The 24,244-nt window shown below is 38.6% G+C and overlaps 1 protein-coding gene across 29 annotated transcripts in view; it reads right to left on the bottom strand.

Moving 5' to 3' along the window:
• RBFOX1 (RNA binding fox-1 homolog 1) overlaps positions 1-24,244 on the bottom strand; it is a 1,112,502-nt gene that overhangs the window by 493,431 nt on the left and 594,827 nt on the right. For all 29 annotated transcript variants that reach the window (XM_086854476.1, XM_086854474.1, XM_086854473.1 and 26 more), the window contains one exon: positions 12,462-12,509. In XM_086854476.1, the coding sequence (XP_086710602.1) occupies positions 12,462-12,509 (48 nt within the window). The remainder of the gene's footprint in view (positions 1-12,461; positions 12,510-24,244) is intronic.

The following is a 24,244-nucleotide window of genomic DNA, read 5'->3' as shown; positions in this document are numbered from 1 at the left end:
AGTCAGGCTTTCATCGACTGCCTGGAAAAGGCAAGTTAATAGTTGTGGGTCTCTGCTTTATCCCCAGGAGTTTCACATGGCAGCTGCACAGTAAAAGAATGCCTTCTAATTTCACCCTCCCTTATATAAATGTCAAGCATTGTGTATTAGCCCATCCCTTAGGGACTCATGTGAAAATGTTTTTCTGTGAACAATATTGTAACAGCTACCTTGTTGTGAGAGCCCAAGTTGTTTGGCAATCAGACACACAGCAATAAGTAAAAAAAAAATTAAATAAACCCCACTATTACAGGTAATAAACCTGCTCAAATAAATATGCTTAAGCATAACAATCATATTACAGAGCAAAGCAAATCTCAGCAAAATCCAAAGCTTTAGAAATGGTGGGGGTTGAGGTGTGCTTTTCAGTTTAGTAATGTATTCACTTGTGGCTTGAACAAATTAATAGAATTGCTTTTATGAAATAATTTCATCATAACCATTACAAAAGTAAAATAAAATAAACTGTTTTCAAAAGCATCATCCCAGAACAATTCACCTACTTATCACCAAATCCTTCAAGCTGGTTCTGTGATATCATTCATATTCCTGCTTTGAGAATTGGCTACCCCAGCTTCTCCTTGCTCATTATGAACAGAAATAAATAAATAAGAAGCAAATCCTTATCAAGATACATAAATCCAGCAGTAATCCTCTCCTTCTAATAAAATAATCTCGTACAAATAATGCCTAAATGACATCAAGAGTTCAGGGAGAAAAGGAGGAGGGAGGTGAAAGAGTAAAAGAAAAGCACTGAGGTTTCTGTCACAGTCATGACACTTGGTCACAAAAAGTGATCTCATTTTAGGCTGAAGTGTAAGAAAATAATGTTTAGAACTAGTTTCCAGAGGCCAGCATGAAAAGTAAACTGCATTTTGTAATGCTTTAAGTCAGTTTAATCTCTTCATTGCCTGGTTCTTGAGTGATTCAGAGAGAAAGAGCAGCTGCTGTCACACACAAGGATTTGATGCAACATATAAACATGGAACTACAGTTCCAGCTATTTTAATGAATTACAGAGATGTGGCCATTGGAATGTTTCAATTTTTGCTACATACAACAACAGCAAAGAAAAGAAGTAGAAAGAATAAGAATGGCTTGGGAGAATCCATTTTTTGTTAAATTTATTGTGAAAAACGCTTACAAAATTAGTTTCAGTGGAGTGAGGATTCACCACATTAAAAAATAATACACAGGCAGTAGAAAAAAATTATTTTGGTGTTGTATCAGATCTAAACCAAGTCCAATAAACATCCAGAAGAGCTGTAGTGACAGTACAATAATGGAGAACCCAGACCGTGGCTTCTGCTGAGGATGAACAGGCCTTAAAATAACTTCGAAGTTATTATGAAATGAAATGGTTGGGGGTGAGGAATAAACCCAACACCTACTCCATTTAAAAAGGAGACAGGATTTACTGGCAGGTGTGTTCTTTAGCCTACAGTGCCATCGTCTGGCTATGGAAGCTATGTCACCGTGGGATGGGGAAATGCAGCCAGCTAAATATCTAAATGTAAAAAAAGAACAAGCCTTGATACTATGCACATTTGTAAAAATGCATGGTACTGAGGAGAGGTTTAATATTTACGTGGAGAAGCATTGAATGCACAAATGAAAATGTGATTTTCAAGTAAAGACAGAACGTGAGAGCAGAACATTCAAAGCAACTGACTAAAACTATGGCTAAAAACGTCATGTAACCCAGAATCATGCTTGTCTTGTCTTTTTTTTGGTCTTTTTTATTTTTTAAAAATAGAGTTATTAGTTTAAACTTTAACTTAAACTCGTTGCTAAATGGTTTGACTGCCAACCTTAAAGGCAAATGCACAAAGTGATATTTCATTAATGGAGGGACTACAACAATAACATCTTCTGAACTTTGTATATTTTAACATTTAAACCACATCTATATAATCTACTCTGAGCTTCACTATGCCAGGAAACAGAAAAAAAGGAGCATTTTCTTCCTTATAATGATTATTACAGCACCTACAGCTAACAAACTTTAGGGGTAAGCAAATGCACTTGAGAGATGTTTTAGACAAAGCTAAAATAAAAGTAACTGAGAGACATTTTTGGTAATTAAGGACTGTTAAGATCATCAGTCTGGTCCTAAAATTCAGATAGGATAAAAATAAACCCCAGGATATGTTGCATGTGGCCCTGGAAAAGCTCACAACAAGCCTGGGTAGGTTTCAAATACACAAGAAAGTAAGAGGCAAGGTAAGAGAAGTTTGTGACATTTACATCAACTTTTTTTTAGTGTGTATGAAGGTTCAGAGCACTTTTAATTAATTTTGAAGCAGTGTTTGAGGTGAAAGTGTAAGTACAAGGACTGTTTTGAAAGTTAAATTCATTAGCATGCAGAATAACTTGGTCTAGGCTCCAATCTGACTCAATTCTCAGTCTTCTGTGTCAGATTACACCAGATCAGATTTGAGTACACTTCTGTCTGCTTTAAAGGCATAAAGTTAATAAATTCTCAAAGGAGTTCAGCTTACAGAGCCTCCAAAATAAATATGGACACTCTGACAGAGTTTGTACTGGTTAAGAATTTTGAAAAAGTGTGCAGAACTTCTAAAATTTATCACACTTTTCCTTTGAGGCCTTGACTTTAGGAACAAACATTAAAAGTTTGGAACCCAATAATTTCCAAATCTCACAGCAACAACTAATATTTGCATCTGCTCCAGCTAGTGGGCTTTACTGAATCTGCCTTGCCATTCCTTTGGGATGCTTGGGAATATCAATAAAGATAAAGATCAATAACAATAAAGAGTTGTTATGTCAGTCCATCAGGTGCAGAAGTTGTCCATGTCCACCATGCACCTAGCTTTAATCTGAGCACAAACCAGCACATGGCTGTTTTCCAGCTGCATTTATTTTCCAAATTCTGTCCCAAAAAGCTTTTGTGCATTAAGCTATCTTGTCCTCTGACACCCATACCACACTCTTGGTTTTTACTGTCTGATTGTTTTAGTCTACAACACTGACACGGTCATTTCCCTGTGTATTTTATTATAAAGGATTAAGTCATTTCATATGAATACAGATGATGTGATGTAGAAATGTGTTTTACTGCTTTGGAAAAGAATGATGGAGATACTGACATGCAAGGTCATGAGAGCCAGCCACAGCATTCCTGACTGGATGTCACCTCCCACAGCTGGCAGCTCTGAGGTAAAAAGCAAAGCCTGATTTTCTTTGGTTGCTGTGAACCAAAGACATACTGGAACCTGTTCAGGAAAAGATACAATAATACAGGCAGATGAGGACAAAGGAAGTACAAGCCAGCAGCACAATAAAACAGCACCACACTTTGTTTTGGGAGGTACCAAGAAGGAGGTACCAAGAAGAGTGTCCTACCTGTGGTCATCTAAGGCACAAAGAATGTTTTCCATCCAGTTCTTGTGGCAAAACCTCAGTTGGGGCAGTAAAATTTTACCCCTCCCTGCAAATTTTGTCTTACATCACTCATTAACTAATTGCCTGTTCAGCAAAAGGCCACAGCAAACCTAAGTTTTAAACACATCAAACAAATTTGCTGAAACAGATGTTCCCTGCTGCATTTCAGACGATTCACACATGTAACAAACCTGCTCTGTTCTTTTGACTTCAACCTTTATCAGGTCTTGAAAGTCGGTAACAGAGATCAGATTTTTTTTTTAAATGGCATTGTTTTGAAGTCAAAATGTTGGCTCCTTGCATGGTGTACATATTGCCATTATCTAGGAAAAAAAGCTAAATTAACTTTCTTTTGTACATTAGCCTGCTGAGAGGGAGGGGTAAAAGGAAGGATAAAAGAAGCCTTACATTAGACTTTGAATATCAGCATTCTTATTTCAACATTTGTACTCTATTTTTTCAGAAATAATCCCTGAACTTTTAAAAAACAGTTGTGAGACAGCAAGTATGGCATAGTGGGACATGCCTGTACACCAACACTTTTAATATTACCCTGGGTGTCCTGGTTTAGTACTGAACAGATGAGATAAATGGCAGAATCCCTGGATTTTCCTGACCTTGATCAAGAAGAACAAATTTTTAGCTGAACTGTGCAAAACTGCTATGATTACATCAATCTAATCTGGAAAGCACATGGTTTATATATAACACATGGTCTCTGTCTCATCCATCAAATTGAAAGACAATAAAACATACTTCTGTAAGAAATATTGGGGAAAAAAAAAAACATTAACCCTTATTTTACTCCTTACATAAGGATCCTCAACAATGTTTCGAAGGCTACAGAAACATGTATGCATATTCAGGTTTCTAAATATGGATATATATAAATTTAAATGTGTTTTTATAATAACAGGCTGCATTAGAGAAAAGACACTCTGCATTACTGCTGAAGAAATCAGTTCTGAAATAATGGAATTAGGAAGTTTTGATCAAACTGCCCAACCACCACCAGGCAGCCATAAAAAGCCATCTATTGCTACAGAGAAAAGATTTACCTGGCAAGAGATCCAACACAACATAAAAAGACAAACTGGAATCAATGAGAAATGAGTTGGATTACTGGACAGAAGCATATTCTTGCACGTGTTCAAGCTACTGGGAAAGTAACAGAGCCAGCAGGTATTAAAAAACCTTCCAAATGCCTGCTTACCCTTTCCTGATCCAATCACAGCCATGCTGTTAATCAGGTTGGACTACATCCCAGATATTAATTTGGCAAACAAAACAATCGTCTGATTCAGTCTGTCCCCTTCAAATATGCTGAAAACAATCTGCCACTGATAATCTTGCCATGCATGTGCTCCTGGAAAGCCATCTGATCAATTTATGCTGAGATGAGAGAAGATATCTGTGTTCACATACAGATGCCATAGGGCTTTCCCTACCCATTCACAGTGTGTAATGGCAGTGAGGGAACATTCCAGCAAGGGAGTGCTGGGATATGCACAGTGAAGGGAGGCAGCTCAAGGAGACTCCTTTTGACTAGCAAGAAATAAATCCTACAGATGAACTCGTCCTGTGTATGAACAAAAGGCTGCTGGCTCATCAAAACATCTCTCCCTGGCTGACCTGAGGAATCCTGAAACACTTTCAGCAGCTGGAGACTTCCTCTGCATCTCCTGGGGTGGGAGTTTGGTTAGGGATTTCTGTTTCTTCACTTAATAAACTATCTCAGCTCATGAATTGTCTTGCTTTTAGCTTTCCTGTGTCTCTGCAATCCCAGTGTCAGGTGGCTGGGGGTCTCAGCTGCTGCCTCAGCCAGCTCATCACTGTGTCAAACCCTTTGGGTGACATTCTGTCCCTCCTCCTTCACTGTGACAATGCTGTTAAGCATAAGCAATACTTCTGTTTGAACCACTGTTTCCAGGGAGCCTCAATGCCCAAAAAGAATTCCCAGCACGGGCCAGCTCCTGGGCAATGCCTGGGTAGCAACAGAGAGGAGGAATCACAGAGCTCCAGCCTCTGGAGCCAGATATTCCTGGAGTGGCATTCCAAGCCTGTCCAACAGACTCAGATGTTGCTGCAGGCACAGAACTGAGCCCACATGCACAGAGGGTCAGTGCACAACCTCTGCTCCCATCCACAGTTTTGCTGAAGACATGGAGTAGAAGAAACAAATGAGAATTTCTAATACCTAGAATTCCTAAATATTTCCTTAGGAATATTTTTTATTCTGGTTATAAGAAGAGCAAATGCAAAAATATAAGCAGCAGTTCAATCCCTACAAGGACTCAAATTTTCAATCTCAAAATTTAAACTTTTCATAGAGGTACAGTATTTGATACAAAAATAATGTTAATTATCTCTCTCCATTTTATGACATAGAGCAGTGGCCTGCATTGATGACTTCTCACAAATCTCAAGTGCCATTTCCAAGTGAATTTAATTTCCAAATGAAAGAATAGTTTGAGACTCTTCTGTCGGTACAGAGATCATTTTGCTGCCACCAGTGTAAGGCCTCCCTCCTGTTTCAGTGCTCTTTAGACCAGGTCCAAAAAACCCCTGTGACCACACAAAATACCTGCAAATAAGGTAAGTCATAGGTACATGTCACCCCAGTCCTTCTTGATCAAATCTCCCACATCCTTATTTTAAAAAGGCATAAAAAATACAGAGGAGGAAATGTCAACTGGGAACTTTTCTCTGAAGTGTCAATGAAACTCTCTGGCACCTGTAAACAATAGGAAACCCCACACTGAGAAGTCTGGGTTCTGAAAAGCTGATGCCACCCAAAACCTTTTAAAAGGAAATGTTCCACCACAGTAGCAAAAGTCGCAGTCTCCCATTACTGTGAAGTTTTATTGGTTCACAAACACAGACAAGATCCAAGGCATGTTCCCATTCACAGCATACTATTTATATTTATATTTAATATTTATGGGTCTGTGAGGTTTCCTCTTTTTGTAGAACAAAAGTCAATTCCCCTCTGTTTTTACATCTCTGGAAAACTTAATGGCCAGATGTAAACAAAATTTCAGCAAGGCTTGAGTCTCTCATGAATTATTTTTCATTTAATTTTGATAGGTAATTAGAATCAAATCAGACTTCAGTTTTCCCTTTCACCTCTGAATCTCAATATTTCAACTTTACATTTAGCCAAGTATTAAAGTAAACAGTTTCTGTCTCCTGCCCTCTCCCTTGTCCCCAAGTGAAACATAATTACTTGTATGCAATGCAGGTACAGTAGATATGAATATATGCCAAAGTAACTTGTGCATACATTTACTTCAGTGCTAATAAAATATTTTATTCATGCATATAAAAGAATGTTCTTTCTAGCTCAGTGAGCTTTTTAGGAGTTATTAGCAGGAATGTGTCATATACCTAATGAAATTTATTTCAAGGTAGAAGAGATTTAAAAAAAAAAAAAAAGTAAAATGAAGTCTGAGAACTAATACTGTAGACAATCACAGAATTATAATTTCAAGATTTATCAAAATATCTTCCAAATGAAGTTTTGAAAAAGTCTCCCAATAAAAATATCATTTATTTGCAGCAGCAATCATGTTTATACATATTAATCCAGGGACAGGAGATGTGATGGCTCAAGATGGAACACTTTGGCAAAAAGACACACTGTAGTAAAGGCTTTTTTTAGCACTCTGCCTTAGCAGGTATTGCAGCACAGAAAAGACACTATCCATGTCCCTTCTGTGTATTCAGCATATGTAAAAGTCATGCAGCAGAACACGTTGACACTTCAGTGGGAGGTCAAATTATTGTTTTGGCACTTCTGTCACGCCTGTCACTTCAATTCCACTTTATCAAATTACAGATTGCTAGATAGAGTTGGATTAAGGGGGAAGACAGACACACACACACAGAGGAGCAACTGTCACCACTTCAGTTGTGAAATCCCATAATTGCATGTCAGTGACAGCGAGAACAAGAGAGCAGTAATAGGGCTGACATTATGAGCATTCAAATACCAGGAAACTTTGCAGCAAGACTTTGCACTCTGTCAAGCCACATGCCAGGAAATGGACTGGATTTCTGAGCAATTCATCACATTACAATTGCCAATATTTATTAGGCTGACTAATGCAGTGTCTTAAGTTCCAGGGCAACTTTCAGCTCCCTGTTTCTCCAAAAGTATTGCTTTTATTTGAAAAGAACATAAAACTAAGACAAAGGAGGAAAAAAATATGGCTGAAAGTAGTATGAATAACAATAAATACTGCCTAAACAATAGATTATGGGCTTGATTCAACTTTGAGTTTTAGGATCCCTGGAGTGAAACAGATCTTGATTTCAAATAATTGTGAAGGAATCAGCCATGAATTTCAAGTGACTTTTCTGGCAACAAACAAACAAATGACACACACCACACACACCCTCAGATAACTCTACCCTTTTGTGGAAGTTGTGGAAGCTTCCAGCTCTGCACTGAGGCTCAAGAAGCGTCACGTAAATCTGACTTACATGAGCTGAGATGTCAGGGGAAACATCTGCTGTGCTGTGACAGGAGGATGCTATTCCTGGAACAGCTCGTTATTCCCCCTCTGGGATACTCCTCCTGCTTCCTGAATTCTGTGGTCAGCCCTCCCCACTTGTGTGGTCCTGTCCTGCAATGCTTCAACAGCACCTGGTGCTGCTCATACAGCAGGGACAGAGGCAGGAGGAACAGGAATTCACTCTGTTACACACCAGAAGGGCCAGTACTATTCAAAACTTCCTTAGATTCCTCTAAATCTATACCCAAATACAATTTAGACACTTCCATATCAATCCATAGGTCTCTATGATCTTCCCTCAGAACAAAAAATAATTTCTTTTAATGTGAGTAAAAAAGCATCTCAATAAACTACACAGCTATGCAGATTGCACGATGCCTTCACAAGGGAATAAAAATGACACCTATTCCTATTCACTGCTAAAGAGTCCCTAAAGAGCAGAGAAAGGGACTACCATGAAAGAAAACAGTATCATAACAAATCCACATCTGTGATGCCAGGAGTTCACTTAGTCCCTCCGTGGTGCTCCTCACTATTTAATACTCTTATTTATTCCCTTCTACAGCAACATGAAGATCAGAGAAATTAAATAAATATTTTCTCCTAAAAAAGACAATTCCTTAAACTTCCAGGAAAAACATCTTCACAGGATCACTGTGAATAAATTAAAAAAACCCCAAACCAACCTGCAAGAAGCCATTGAATAGACAAAGCAAAATATTTTTGTAATGCTGTTTCTTTTTCTTCTCATTTTGTCTCAGACAAGCTTTATAACCTTGCCTACATCTGCCCTTCACACTTCTCTTTCCCCATATGTAACTCAAGCCATATAACTGTAAGTACTTTCCTCATAGGTGCTTTTAATTTGTTTGTAAAGTCATTTGAGATCCACTGACAGAAGGTACTAAAGAAAAAAGATAAAAAATTATAAAATATTTTCCACAGCAGGCAGAGAGAAGGCAAGGCATTGCTGCCTCCCCTGTATCCCACAGCAGGCAATAGGAGCTAGGAAACATTTTGGCACTCCAGAGAACTCTGCTCCCTCCTTGACCCATCAGGTTATTGCCCCCATGCACTGCCACGAGCTCTGCAGCTCTCACAGAGCCTCTACACTCCCAGCTCCAAAGTGGGACATTTTCAAGTCAGGATGAAGCTCAAAAATTCCCCCTCCATGAGCCACTTCCTTCTCCAGAGGGGAAAATGCAGCAGGACCCCCGGGTGACCGCGAGCCCCCACTGATGGGGCTGAGCTGCTGCTGAAGGGGGGCATTGCTGCCTGCCAGGAACGGGCAGAGAATGACACTGCAATTACATCCCATGAGGGGGAGAATCAGCTGAAATAAAACAGAAATTAAACAGCCAGAGCTGAAGAACAAAACATTCCCAGCGTAGTAAAGATGAGCTGAAGTTACCCAGCACAGAAAGGTCACTGTAAGTTAACTTCCAGTCTGCAGCTCAATTCTCCATTCCAGGTGGAAATGTCACACAAAGGATGGCAGGGGACGTAACTTTGCATCAGTTTCAGTTTCATAGCATCACCATGAATTAATTTGATGATATGACAATTGCAGAGTAAAACAAAGTATGTCCTTTGGGCTCTATTCAAATCTCAAAGACAGAGCAGGACTGGGAGAAATCTTATTTACAGGGTTTTTTTTCTTTTCATATTTTTGAAGATGACTGTTTGAAGCAAGTCCCATATAAACATAGGAAAAAAAAAAAAGAGATAACTGCTCAGACCACATAAATACATGAACTGAGATTAAACAAAAAACAAGGAAGATTTATAAAATATAATTTTATAAAAAACAAGGCAGGTTTTTCAGGTAATGGGAGATGATGGAGCTGTGTAAGGGCCACAACAACAAAAAGGCTGCACGCATTAGAAGTCTTAGAGACAGGCTGTGGTTTGGTTGTATCAAATGGAAAGACTTCAAAGGAATCCACGTGTTCTCCCTCTTGGCAAAATGGCCAATATCCTTATTAATTGCCTTCCACCAGAAACATTTTGTTTGTGCCCAACACACAGAGTTATATCAGAAAACATTGGTAAAAGGAAAAGCAACCTGACCATCTGCCATTGGCCTTGCAAGAGCAAAACATCACACAGGCTGTGGAATCACGGCTCAAATTCCCAAACATCACATGGCTAGCTGCAGAGATCTGTGTATTTCTTACAAAAATCACACATGGTGTGTTTTGAACAGGTTTCTTCCTGTGACAATTCAAGGGTCACTTTTCTACATTTGTTTCTTTGAGAAGCAAAGCTGAACCATTCCTGTGCTCACGAGTCATTAAGCACCCAATATTGTGATGTTCACATTGGTGGGGGGAGATCAAAACAAGAAAGTTTGGGTGTGTCAAATGCAGAAAAAAATATTCACTATGGAGGAAACGAGTTGTACATGCACTTCTGGGTCTTCTGCTGGAAATATTAAAGGCAATTTAGTAATTCATAATTATCCAGGCCAGAGGGAGCAGACTGTGCATTGCTCATCAGCTGGTATTCTCAAACCTGGGAGCTTTTAGCCTTGCAGAAAACAAATAAAAATCTTACATGGAAAGGTCAGTTGAAGACAATGAAAGGAGAGACAGATCACAGTGATGAAGTGGTTACGATAATTAACTGCTATTTTGGAATTTACAAAATAATAGATTTCAAAATAATAAGTACAGTTATTAAATTTGAGTTTGGCTCCAGGCAATGCTTTAGTCATCGTTTCATAAATTTCATAAGTTATAGATGATGAAACTTCAGAGAAAAAGGAACACAAGAAAAGGCACCTTGCAGGTTTATATTTTGTGGTTAACTGGGAAAATTTCCCATTAATTACTAATGATATAGTTCATTAGTAGTAGATTTCATTATGGCAGTGCAAATTATTAGATACTAATGATGCATGCCCTAATTGCAGTAGTTTGTCTTGATTTCAAGTTCGATGAAATAAAAATATTTATTTACAATGTTTCAGGTTTATGAATTACATTCCATTCTTAACTGATGCTTTCAACAAACATGAAACAATGCATTAGTATTAAGCAAGACAGATGGATCTGTGCCTGATGATCACTGGTAACTCTCTCCCTGGACTGGAAAGAACAACTGCCACTTAAACTTGGTGGAAGCTTCAGTTTTGGAGCCAAACACAGAGAAAAGATGAAACAGACCACACAGCAACAGCTCTTTCAAAGTGCTTCCACAAAATAACAAAAGGAAGAAGAAAAATGGATGGGTTTTCTAGACGATACTTTCTGCTAAAATTGCAGTCTCTGCATGTGAAAGCTGCATATCCTGGGTCACTGAAGGTGGGAAAAACACTTTAGGAAAGCACCCCAGGTCAGAGCAGTCACTCTGAGTCACAAGCAGCCACAAGAGAAGGTATCAGACACACATCTTCTGTAATTCCTCCTGAGGTGCAAACCGTGCCATCACAAACCATGAAAAACCCCACAGGTGCTCTGTGAGATAAAAGTTGCAATAGAAGGAAGAAGAAATACAACACTTCAATAAATTGTTGTCCAAAGCTTTGTCAGGCTCCTGACACCTTTTCCCATAATTTAAATTACTGTAAGAACTTCTGCTTTGGGCAGTTTTTGTAGTTGCTACAACATGACAAACAAGTCAAAATTTGGGGTTCATAAGTAAGGTCCCAGCCTGGATTTAGCACATTGTAAAGCAACATGAAGCTAAATGGAAGGACCTGGAGTTTGATGAAAGCTGATGCTCAGAACCTGCAGACTCAGTGGGACTGACAGAGAACCAGCTGAAGTGAGAGACTTTAAATCACATATCATGTGCTCAACACCTCCACAAACTCAGGTATCACTCCACACAGAAATACTCTGCACAGATCTAGTCATCCAGATTTTCAAACAAAACACGTTACTCTCTCTAAAACTGGATTGATATTTATTTCTGACAATTTAATTTTTCTTTAAGCTGAAGGCTTCTTTGTGAAGCCATTGTTTCTTGGTTAATTTCTACCATGAGTAAAGTGAAGAACACAACTGAAAACATATTTTGTGTCTGGTTTATATTTATCCACAGAAAATTAAAGTGGAAACATTTGTTTAAAAATCAACCCTTTAAAGGAAAAAAAATTCAAAGGTTTATACTTATAAAACAGGAAAAAGTAGTCATCTTGCTGTCTTACAAATATTTAACATGGTATGCCAACTTTCTCATGATAGACACACAATAACTAGGTTAATAAAGTAAATTAAGAATAGGAAGTGAAACTGCCTTGTAAACTTTTTGTAGTATAGACTATAATTCCCTTCTGAAAAAGCAGTTATTTGAATTTTTAACCAGTATATTCAATAGACTAAGACTGTTTTGTCCCCGCTGAAGTTAAAATACAACATGAACACATACACATGTGAAGAACCATAATACAATTTCACATCATTTAATTTTTTAAAAAAAATACCCAAACAACAACCAGAGAAAACCCCAGCTGCTAGAGTTGCATGAAAAATCACATTAAAACAAGCCACTTACTTTTCTGTCCTCAGTTTCTACACCAGAACTGCACTCTGCTTTAGTGTCCTGAAAGCACAAAGAGAGAAGCCCATGTCACAAAGCACATTGACCAGCACTGGGGGAGTAACTCAGGCTGAAGAACTGCTATTTTGTACACAGAGTTATTTAATTATACAATGTCTAGCATTGTGCCTTTAGGTGAAGTTTATTAAACTTTACTGCAGGCATAAATTTACAGACAGGATTGAAAGAACACAAAAAATCCCCAACACATATTTCATTGTGGTATAGCCAGCTCCCAGGAAAAAAATATGATTTTTTAGTAAATATTTTTACTTCCATCTTGAGGAAAATATATTTTTTGCTCACTTTTTATAAAACAAAAACAAGTGATGGAAGCTGAAAGAAATATAAAGGTAAGCTAAAGAGGAACAACTGCTGAACCTTCTGTCTGTTATCAGGGGCTAACAAGGACCTGATAGGTATTTGTGTCTGAATCTCATTGCAACGTGCAAAAACAGCAAACCTCTATTTATAAATGTGTAAATAAGTGTGTGTGCACAGCCTTTATACGTGTGGGAACTCTGGACATGTTTCCTTCAGGAGTGAAACAAATGATCTCAAACCTAATGACACCCAACACACGGCACTTTATTCCTGAAGTGTTTTGACTCATTGAGCCTATGGATTTTTGTGCTGAGGATGTGCAACACAAAAATTATACTTCTGAAAGGCATTTATTGCTTCATATTCACCCTTTTTACAGCAAGTTACTGCTGGAAACTGAGTAAGCCAAATACCATTCAAGTTACTAAACTGGAGACAAGTGACCTAATAATTTTCTTTTCAGCTTTACATTTTTAGTGAGGATATTCTTGGTAGCAAATTTTGCTTCACTATTGCAGCTTTAGAGATTTCTATTGGGAAAAGAATATCATATGGCAGAGGGAAATTTTTATTTGTAAAAAGTACTTCCCCAACCTCTCACCAAAGCTGGAAGTACTCTAACCAGATTTCAGAGTATTGATTAGTTACTAGCACATAAATTCAAATGCTGATAGTAAATAGCAGCTCTTATTAAAAATGAAAACAAATGTAAAATGAAGAATTTATGTTTCTTCAACAGCATGTGTATTCATTTCAAATGAAGGACTGGTTTTACTTCTAAGCCAAAGACTTCCTACCTACTCCTAGAACAGATTTCAAAAAATTGAATCATTCAACCAAGTAGGATAAGGCAAGGTTTCCTGGGAAAAAAATATTTTAATTCACAGCAAATTAAAGATGGTTTCATGAGGCATATCAAGTTGTGTCACTTTTTAAGGAGAAAAAAAATACTTGTTATTCTAGCCAGTCTAATACATGAATCAGCACCTTTAATACTCTTTATATTCCATCACTTTTATGGGGAGCCAGATTGTACTTTGTGGAATATAACACTCAAAAATTTTCTTTCACGTGTGCCTTACTGGCAGCCAGACAGTTTCTCCCCACATCTCCCACGTGAGGAGATGGAAATACCCTCCCTGCCCACAGGCTCACTCCCTGAGCCTGTTTGGATATTTATACTGGCTTCTTTTTTGGGAGGGAGGGGAAAAAAGCTCAGCTTTTCAAAAGCCTTCTCCTCAGGGGAATGAATTCAAACTTCATTAGCACCAGTGATCTTCACGTCCTAGCTGCGCCCTAAAGTCACCTTTTGGAAAGAATGTAATGTTCTTTAACATATTTATTGGTTAATCAAAAATGAATCATCTCTTTCCATATTACCAAGGACAAGAGTGGCTCTGTCTCACACACTGACCCAAATTAGCTGAAAGCAGAATAAAGTAGCTCCTCTCAGACTGTGGCCATGGCTATTACAGGCTCTCAGCATGATGAATATACCTGAAGACCCAGGAGCACTCTGATCCCTTCTGCTGCCCAGGGAACAGTTTAGTTTGCTATTTCACCGCTGTCCTTTCCCATTAAAAGCAATTTCTAAGAAGCCTGAGTTCATAGGCATTCATTACTCAATTAAAAATGCAGTTTTATCTGGATGAAACTGCTATTTTAAGGTTCCCAACTCCCCTGAGGCCGTGCTCCGCCCGGCCGCGGCCCACAGGAGCGGGGAGTTATAAATATAGCAAGGACCAGAGATAAAACGAGGCTCTTTTCTTCCTGGGATGGTGTCCCAGCTTTATTCAGGGGGATCCAGTGCAGAAATAGGAAAAGTCTGATCTCGAGCTGCTTTTTGAAGTGAGGGGAAAAGGGGTAGGGCTGCATGTTACAGCCAATGGGAAAATTCAGTCCCAAGGGAGGAGTGGGGGGAAAGGGCTCTATCTCAGGATGACACCGTGTTTCTTGATTCATTACAACATGAAACAAAGCCCATCCTCCTCCCAGCACAGCTCTTGGGTTGGCTGGAGCTCAGGTGCAGCCCCCAGCCCAGCCAAAACTCTCCTGGAGCTGAGAGCTTGCCTGTGGCTGAGGCCAGCCCTGGGAAAAGCTTGGGCCTGAGCTGCAAATAACAGCATTCCTGCTTTGGCTTTCATCCCTGAGCATCACACAAGCATTGCATCCCTTAGTGCTTGGTTATTTATCTACAGATATGGAAAGTGCATCTTTACTAATTAACCACTGCATCCTTAGCAATGAAAACCACATCTGCATGGGATCAACCTCTGCAAGAATGTGTTATCTTTCAAATCCTCTACAGTCAGATGTAGCTGGAGAAATAGCTGTATTCTATTTATATACACACCTAGATTCAGACTTCTGCACAAGGGCAAGATAAAAACCAATTAATTTTCTGAAGCAATTAGTGTTGTAATTCTTTAAACCAATTCTTAAATTGATTTAAGCCACTGGCTTAATCAAATCTATGTTTAAGTATAAATATTTGAGTATATGTCTACATCCTAGATATACTATTTTTTAAAGAAGAAATGTACACAGACCCTAAGCTTTAAAAATCATCAAAATGAATCATCTGTCAATCTCAGAGCAAGAAGGGAAGAAATGAGAATGTGCTTCTCTGAGAGACATCTGTGCTACTTTCTCTAAGTGCAAAATGACAAAGTGCTGTCACTTCCTAAGTGTATTGCAAATTTCCCAGCTCTATGAATTATTTGAGATCGAGAGGCACCATTGCTGTAAAGCAATTGTAAAATCTTAGAGATCTGAACAATGTATCAGGCAACCTACTTTAATGTTGTAACATCACAAAAAAAAAGGTAAAACCCAGAAAATATGTTCCTTCTGAAGAATTATTTTAGGCAAACTATACAATGATAGAATACTTCACAGCTGATGTTTCATGGGAAAGATAGAATTAAATACAAAACCCTCTCATCCATTTCAGTTTAAAACCAACACAATTCCTTTATTCTCTAGGGGTCACTGCATAAGAGCCAATTAAATAATATTAGTACAAACATATTAAGAGCTCTGTGTTTTATATAAATTGCCTTTTTGTTCTGTTGTGTTTGGTGGCAGCAACAGGGAAACAAAGCAGGGTTTTCTGCATGACATTGGGAGCAATGCAGGACAAGCACAAGTTTAAGGGCTGGGATTTCTCAGCTTTAACACACTGGGCCCTTGGGGAACAAATCTACCACCTTCATCAACAGTAGCACTATCAAAATGTTCCTGAGCAGAGTGAAGTAAAAACCCTACAAGGCCAAAGTAATTCTTGGTAGTAGCATTGCCCTGCATGAGATTTTGGCTTTAGGATGCAGTAGAAGCCTGCATATATTTCATTTTACATAGTTTCTGTAATTCTGCATTTAATTTCAGTCCCTGAATTGCAAGCAGCAATAGTGAAATCACTAGCCTGAAGGATGCATTGGTGCTGCTAACACCCTGCACACCCTGTGCTTCACCACGCTGCACTTTGCTCTCTCCTGCCATCCCAGCCCTCCTTCCTTCCCCCTTCCTTCCTCTTCCTTCTTCCTTCCCTCCTCCATCCCGACACACACTGCCAGAAACCACCCAAAACATCCACAAGAAACCAGAAACTTCACAAAAGTGTTCTAAATTTCCGGAATATTTCCTCTCCCCACTAAGGCACCGTGAAAGGCAAAGCCAATTCCTGTGCAGCCACAGCCCAGCTGGAGCAGGGATGAGCTGCTGGAATTTCTCTGGAGTTTCTCTGGAATTTCTCTGGAATTCCACCTCTCCCAGCCATCCCCGGCTGGGCTCTTCTGCAGTATCAAGGATGAGCAGTAGGTGGAAGCAAATAACCTTGTAAAACCCTGTTCAGCCTCCCGTGAAAGATAAACCTATTGCTGCTCAGGTGTTTTACACTTGTCCTTGGCACCACAACAAGCGCCAACAAATAATTGTTTTTTTCTGCACAACACTGGCTTCCCGCTTGAAACAGACAGCAATTTTGCGATAAAAAGTGGTTTGCATCGTTTGGAGTTGTTTTTAGGTCTAAAATTTGCACAGATGAAACAGACTCCTTTTAATGACTAAAGCATTTAGAAAGGTAACATGATCTTGAACGAAGTAAGAATATATATATACTCAAATATATATAAAATCCCAAAGTACACAGTCAAATTCTAGGTTATTGAATTTTTGGATATTTTTATTGACTTTTAAGTATCTTAAAGCCCTGAATTACTGAGGAAAATACTTAATGTATTTCCCTATCCGTTGGCCATTATGTTTCATTATTGCTGCTAACAAACAGGCTGCCAGCAGAAGAATTCATTTGAATTTCATATTAGTTCTATTTCATCCATCCCTGAGAACAAATTAACCACACAGTAATACTTACTGAAGAAGAAAATAAATGAAAAATGAAACCTTAGAATGTGACATTCAAGTCTTCACTAAGTTTGTCCCCAGCAACTCAGGCAGAAGCCTCATCAAATTAACAAACCAATTCAAGGATTTGAATGGCTTCAACAGTTGCAATGTCAAAGATGTAGGAGAGGAGCTTTATTTTGAAAGGAATAGCCTCATGTCTATTTACTAGCATTTGTGGACCAAGAGGTTTGTGTCTACAAGCAGAAACCAGGAGGAAACTGGGCTATCTGCACCTGTTTGTGATGCCTCAGGGGCAGTTTGAGGAGAGTCAAAAAGGAAACAATCCATCTGAGCACAGATTTAAAATCAAACTTCTCCAGATTTTAGAGAGCTTTCTTTTCTTGTGTCTAGATAAAAACAGACTCGAAGAGAAAGGTTTTCAAGACTCTTGGAAACTGAACTGACAAATTTTATAATGAAAAAATTACGGCTTATAAAAATACTGCTGTATTTTTAATAGAGATTTGAAAGGCCTCGTGTGTGTGTGTGTGTGCCCTCCCACACAGGCACCCACCAGCAGGCTGTGCCAGCAAACACCAGCTCTGCTTTCTTCTGCTTCCAGCCCTTTGCTCATGCTCATTTACACTTCCCAGGGCTATCAAGAGTTAATTGCAAATATGTTTTTGCCCCAAGGAAAGCTTTGGCTTTCTCCCATATTAAGACTTGTTTGAGGGAACAGGTACTGCTGCTGCTGGAGCTTTATGGACTGGAGTATATAAAACCTTCACACTCCTCTTTCTTTTCTTTCTCTCACCTTCAGGAGTTACTTGTCCTTTTCTTAATGCTCTCCAAACACTCTGAGATGCACAGACACGTCTCTGCACAGCACACAATCCTCCTGCCACCCTCTCCCCTCCTCTCTCCAAACAGATGTTTCATCAGCCCAGTGGTGCAAAGGTACCTGAGTGTAAAACCTCCACCTTTCCCCTTAGCCATCCCAAAAACACACATAAAATAGCAGCATTTTCAGGAGATACAGAAGGAATTTTAAGATGTGAATCAGTCATGTAGCAACATCCAGCCGTAAATATTTGCTTTTGAAGCCTACATCAGGTTAAGACTTAAATTTGGCCTAGTAAAGATTTCATTTTCAAATCTGGCAACAGAAATTGGCATTTGGTAAAGCTGTCAGTTTGGACATTACAAAAACACTTAAGATTCCTAAATGCAACATCATTTTGACCTACAGGTCCTTCTGAAATTCCTTTTCTATATGTCCCTCTACTTTCAAGGCTGAAAATACACAGGAACCTCCAGAACTGTAAATTTTAACAGTTTTAAACTGTTAAAACTGGATTTTTAAACTAGATTTTATTTATCTAATAAAATTGCCTTAGGTGTCAGGTAGAGCTACATGAGCAGTTGTATGTTTGAAATCACTGAAATCTTGGTGGTCAGTAGATATTCCTGATAAATCCAAGGAGTTGTTGAGAAAGCTGCTGATGTGATTTCAGCACAGCCACACAATGTGTAAGCTGGGTAAGGAGACAAATGACAATATATACCCGGAGTACAGAGGCAACTGTGAGAGAAAAAAACCCAATTTGAAAGTTTATGTTTTCAAATTAACAACAGCACAAGGGCACAACTCCAGTCCTGAAGGAATCTGTCTTTTTTCAGTCAGGTTTCCTAAAGGAAACAAGCATTAAAATTGCTTCATACCTCAGAAATCTTTATAAAAAACCTTTACGATGTTTTTACTAAGTTCAGCCATATTTGACAGGGAAATAAATAAAATCTCAAAGATATTCCTGTATTTTTCATAAATTAGTGCCTGAGGAAAAGCCAGAACATCACTTGCAAAGCCATGCCCTACTCCAGCTGATAAAAGACCCCAAAGAGAGGTGAGGATGCTGGGAGGAGGAGGAGGAGGAGGAGGAGGAGGAGGAGGAGGAGTAGTGAGAGGGGACTGTGTGGGCACAAGGTATAAGTCAATAATAAAACTATTCCTCTTAAGTCCAATTATCACAAAGTTCCTTCAAGACTGAAGAGGATTTTTGTTGAACTTTTAAATGGAGTTCAGTCATTTTGGATTATGTAGTGATAAAAAGCATAAATTTAAAATTAAATAGTGATTTTTCAACCTTATAGAGTGACAGAACAGGAATTGTTTAATGGCAGAAGATGTGTGATGACTGCAGAAGTGCCTTGGAAAATTAGGGCTCTGTAAGAATCTATTTTCCCTTTGATATTACACTACACTTTTGATAATCACAAAAAGTTCAGTTTTATGCTTTTAATATGTTTTCACAAAATATGGCTGTCAGTTACATTCCCAGTAAGCTGGCTATGGATTTACTCTGCTTTCTTGAGTAAAATTGAAACAGAATTTCATATTGAACTCAAGACTTCCCTCAATAAACAACCCACGAACTTTCTCACTTGTGCCTCGCTGAGGGGGAGTGAGTGGGGTTTTGCTGCCTACTGGGGTTAACCCACAGCCATCAGAAACTTAAAATGCTTCAGTTCCTGCCTATTCTCAGAAGTCATGAGTAGTCAGGTCACAAATTATTGGTGCTTCATAAACTGAAAATGATTTCAGCTTCCTGGCCCAGCGCTGTCATTCCAGTAGGAAGAATGCAGAAACAAAGGCATGAGGATGAAGATCCAAAGGACTGTTCTTACCATGAACAAACTCAAAAGGAGCTCTGATGATGACAGATATTGCTTTAACACCCAAGAGAAATGATGATTTGGACTGGAGCCTCAGGCAGCGAGTTGGCACAATTTAGCTTTGAGAAGTTTCCTTGTGGAACAATAGTCAGAGTTTTTTGTACTTGTTGGCAAGGAGAGAATGTCTGACATGCCATTTCTTCTTCCATGCCTAGTGTAGGGTAAACAAGCCCAGTGTGCTCTGAAACATCTGCCAAGCTGTGCTGTCATGAAGACAGCAGAACCCTTTGGGCTCCCGAACATTTCCAGAAGCACACAGCTAAAAAGACCCTGCTGACAGAGCCAGTGTCCAACACCCACTCCCCTGGCACAGAGGGTGGCTCAGCAGCCCAGCAGGGAGGAAAACAGCCAGGCTCAGTGGCACAGACTCTTACTGCTCCCTCTGCTCCTCTCTCAGCATCCCCAGCACGTGCTCTGCCCCAGGGCTGCTGCTCACAGCTCGCTTTCCAGAGAAGTGTCTCAGCACTGGAGTCAGCAGGTACAGGGTGCATTGTTCCTCCCACGCCTTCCCTGGCTGTTCCCCCCAGACACACATATACATTTATATATATTTGTATACTATATATTTAGATTTGCCCTAAATAGCAGCACTACAGTGATGAGCAGAGGCTCACTGAATACAAACAGCCCTGGCATCTTCTTGCCAAAGGATGGCTCTGTCTCAGTGCTGCTCAAGAGATGTAGAAAAAAACCAAACTAAACCAAACCAACCTCCCCCCATCAAATAAACCATAAAAACACACAGCCCCTTCATGCCCCTAAACCCCTTTCTTCAATTGTGACCATAAATTTTGTGGCTTTGTGTACAGATCCATGTGCACTGAGGAATTAGATTCCTTTTTAAATAAGGACTATTGATTCCTTAGTTGTAGTAAATACTTGCAAATACCTAATAAAGCAATGCAGCATTTTAAATTGGAGTGCAGATAATAAATATCTCTGTGTAATACTGTGCAGTATGAGAGGACATTTCATTATAACTGAAATATAACAGTTTCTACATTTTCTTTATAAATGATTTCACTGTATATTCAGACTGGCAAATGTTTTTCCCCCATAGGTGTGTGTGAAAGATGAATGCAAAAATGAGCTATGGCATTTGGGAGAGAGAGGTGCCAGGTAATCTAAAACAGCATAACAAGAAGTTAAAAAACAGATTTCAATCAATCAAAAAATTAAGAAAATTTGTTTCCCTCTCCTTTTCTTAAACTAGTAGAGAAATGAAAGGAAAAAAGAAGCAAACAAAATGCAATTTTTAAATTTTTTTTTAATCTTTATTAGTCTCATAATCTGCAATTTCTCACTCACCAGACAGGTTAAATCATCTATTCCCAGCAGAAAATACAGTAGGAATGAAGCATCAAGCATCATACTATTGACTTTTAGGAGCTATCCAGGACTAAAACCTCGAGAGTAGCTCTATAACTCTCATTTTCCCTCCTGTCTGAACACAAAGCTTTCCTACTTAAATGCACCAGCCTTGAGCTGAGCCTTAGGACTGAGGCTGCAGGCTCCCAACCATCCCAAAGGGGATAAGGACTCATCTCCCAGAGCAGGGCAAGGGCTCCTCTGCCATTGAGAACCAGGAGATTTCATCTGACCCACTCATCTATCCTGTCTCAGAAACTCCTCATCTTTTTGGCCTCTGAAATATCCCACAGTTTAATTACATATAATATTGAAAAACACACCCTTTTGTTTGGTTTGAATTTGTTCATCAACAGCTGATTGGATGTCAACAGCTCACCAGTGAAAAAGTGAATTAACTAGAGCAGTATTTAAAATACATCAGAGGTCTCTCTCAAATGTTAAAATTCAAACCAACACATTTCTCTCAACCCTGAGGAAAATCCTTCACCTCTTCTGTGTAACCTTCAACTATTTGACACTTGATAAAATGTGAATGTTCCAGTTTAATTAATGAAGTAGTTGATGTGTTGACCCAGGAAAAAGAGATTGTCATACTTATTTCAAAATTCCATTTAAAATATTATCTCACTGAATCTGATTTAAAAAAAAATCTTCACAAAATGGAGAATTTCATATTCAGAAATGCCAACTCAGCATGGCCAAAAGAATCTGAGAGATAAATTTACATCAGAGTGTGATCACCCTCACCTACATGCTACATTTTCTGTCTGTTCTTTCTATATTATATTGTAGGCTAAAATACACAAAGGTGTGCTTTTGATAAAGTTTTTCTTCCAGTTCAATCAAGTTACCCAAGCATGAATACTGGACAATATCTAAACTGCACAATTTAAAACAAAGTAAAATAGTGACAGTAGATCAATTTCAAAGCTAAAAACTGATTACATAAAGCCCATTTTTTGATGGAGCACAAATGGCACTGCTCCTGAACTCAGAACATTGCTTTGATGAATTATTTTCAGCCCATGGTAATATAAGTACACACATTTCCCTTAAACTAGAAAGTTGTTAAAATCATATTAGAGCAGAAAAATGTATTTCTCCCTCTTTTTCTATAAACCAGGTTAACGCACTTTTATTTGATCTGGTAAATTTTCTAAACCACTTTTTGGCCAGACCAATTCAGAATTTATGATCCTAATATACTGAAACTTTTTCCTTAAAGGCTGAACACAAATCCTAAACCTTAGATGGTGAAAAAAAAATCCACAGCTTCTTCATGGAACCTGAATTTTAGCAGCTCCTGCTCTTAGTCCTACTATAACTTAAGCCAAGATGGGTTAAACACGGAGAGAGCACAAGCTGACAGGTGATATATGCTTCCTATTTTGCTGTTCATATAACCATTAACAATAACTGCAATAGAGCACATGAATGATAACGACCAGACACTCACTGAACTGGAAAATCCAATATTCTTTACCAAGGTGAAGGGTGGGGAGGAGTGGATCTATTAAAATAATTGCCCCTCAACTAATATGTAGTATGTCAGCTCAGTAAACAATGTGCCCATAAAGTGGTTTCTTATTCCTTATAAACTGAAGGGATTTTACTGGGCTGGTGGTGGTAGTAGTAGTAGTAGTAGTGGTAGTAATATTAATAATAATAATAACAATAATAAAAGAATAATTTATTGGAATGAGTGAAAAGAATCACTGTTATAATGTCAACAAGCTGAAACGTTTCTATCTAGGATACCCTGCTCTCTAAAAAAGTAAAAAATAAAAAAAAAATAAAAAAACCAAAAAAAAACCAAGAAAACAAACAAACAAACAAAAGAGAAAGAGACCAAAAAATACCCAAACAAGCAAACCCAAAACCAAATTACAGCCTGAATCTAAGGGGTTTTCTTAGTTGGATTCCTGCAATTTAACTAGCTTCATATTTCATTAATGCAAGCGCGTTAAATTACAAACTCTCCCAACAGCTACACTCACAAACTTTGCATTTCCTCTTGCTCTTAAGGTAAATTCAGGGGTGTAGTCTTCAGCAAAACTGAAATGACAAGGAGAGCTCCATCCCCAGAGGTGCCATGGCTGTTTTCCCAGGGGAAATGCGAGATCCCCGGCGGTGCTGGGTTATTCCATCACAGGCATCGCCGGTTCCACTGCTGACCCAAACCTCACCCAATTAACCTGAAAGATTAAGGCCCACATTCCTTGCTACACTAAGGCCAAATGGTTCCATTTTCCTCCCCAAAAGCAAAGAAGAGTATTTTTTGAAGCATGTTTTAAAATGTTTTTAAAACATGTTTTAACTCACTATTGCAAAAGTAATAAATGCATTTTATAAATGCATTCGAAACAGCACCAGGGCACTCGGGTAGGCCACGCATGTACCAAGTGAAAACACAACTGATATACCCTCTGGAAGACAACCATTGTATTCACTCTTCTAAAACAAAAAGAAAAATGCTGTTATGTTTTATCCTAGCTGAGCAGAAACAAAAGAATTTCCATAATATCTTCCACTAAAACAGAGCTGCTGTTCTGTAAAACATGTATCCTTAAACACAAACATAATTAACTGCTTTTCAGCACTCACTGGAGCCTGAAAGGATCCTAAAATCCCTTTAAGTGGATAGAATGAAGCATGTTTTCATCAGAATTGAAAATACTAAATGAATTTAAAAGGTAATTTGTTGGAAATTCTGTTTTTAAGAAGGATTACAGGTGCATTAGTACAAAATTAGGAAAAGAGGCTTTTTTTTAAGTCAGTGTTTTTAAAAGTCTTCTTTTCCATTTTGTGCTTCAACATATGACAGTTTTGTATATAAAGGCTGTCCTTATAACATCTGAGTCACACAAACTCCCTCTTCCACATCCATTATCTCATAAAAGAAATGCCATAAATGCAAAAGTAAAAATAGCATCAGCAAGTCGTTAGCAGTGAATGATATTCAC

The sequence above is a fragment of the Cyanistes caeruleus genome, chromosome 17 (genome assembly GCF_971803275.1).
Source record: "Cyanistes caeruleus chromosome 17, bCyaCae1.hap1.1, whole genome shotgun sequence".
Taxonomy (NCBI): Eukaryota; Metazoa; Chordata; class Aves; order Passeriformes; family Paridae; genus Cyanistes; species Cyanistes caeruleus.
Note: the sequence above shows the minus strand (reverse complement) of the source record. Positions and strands in the feature narration are given on the sequence as shown.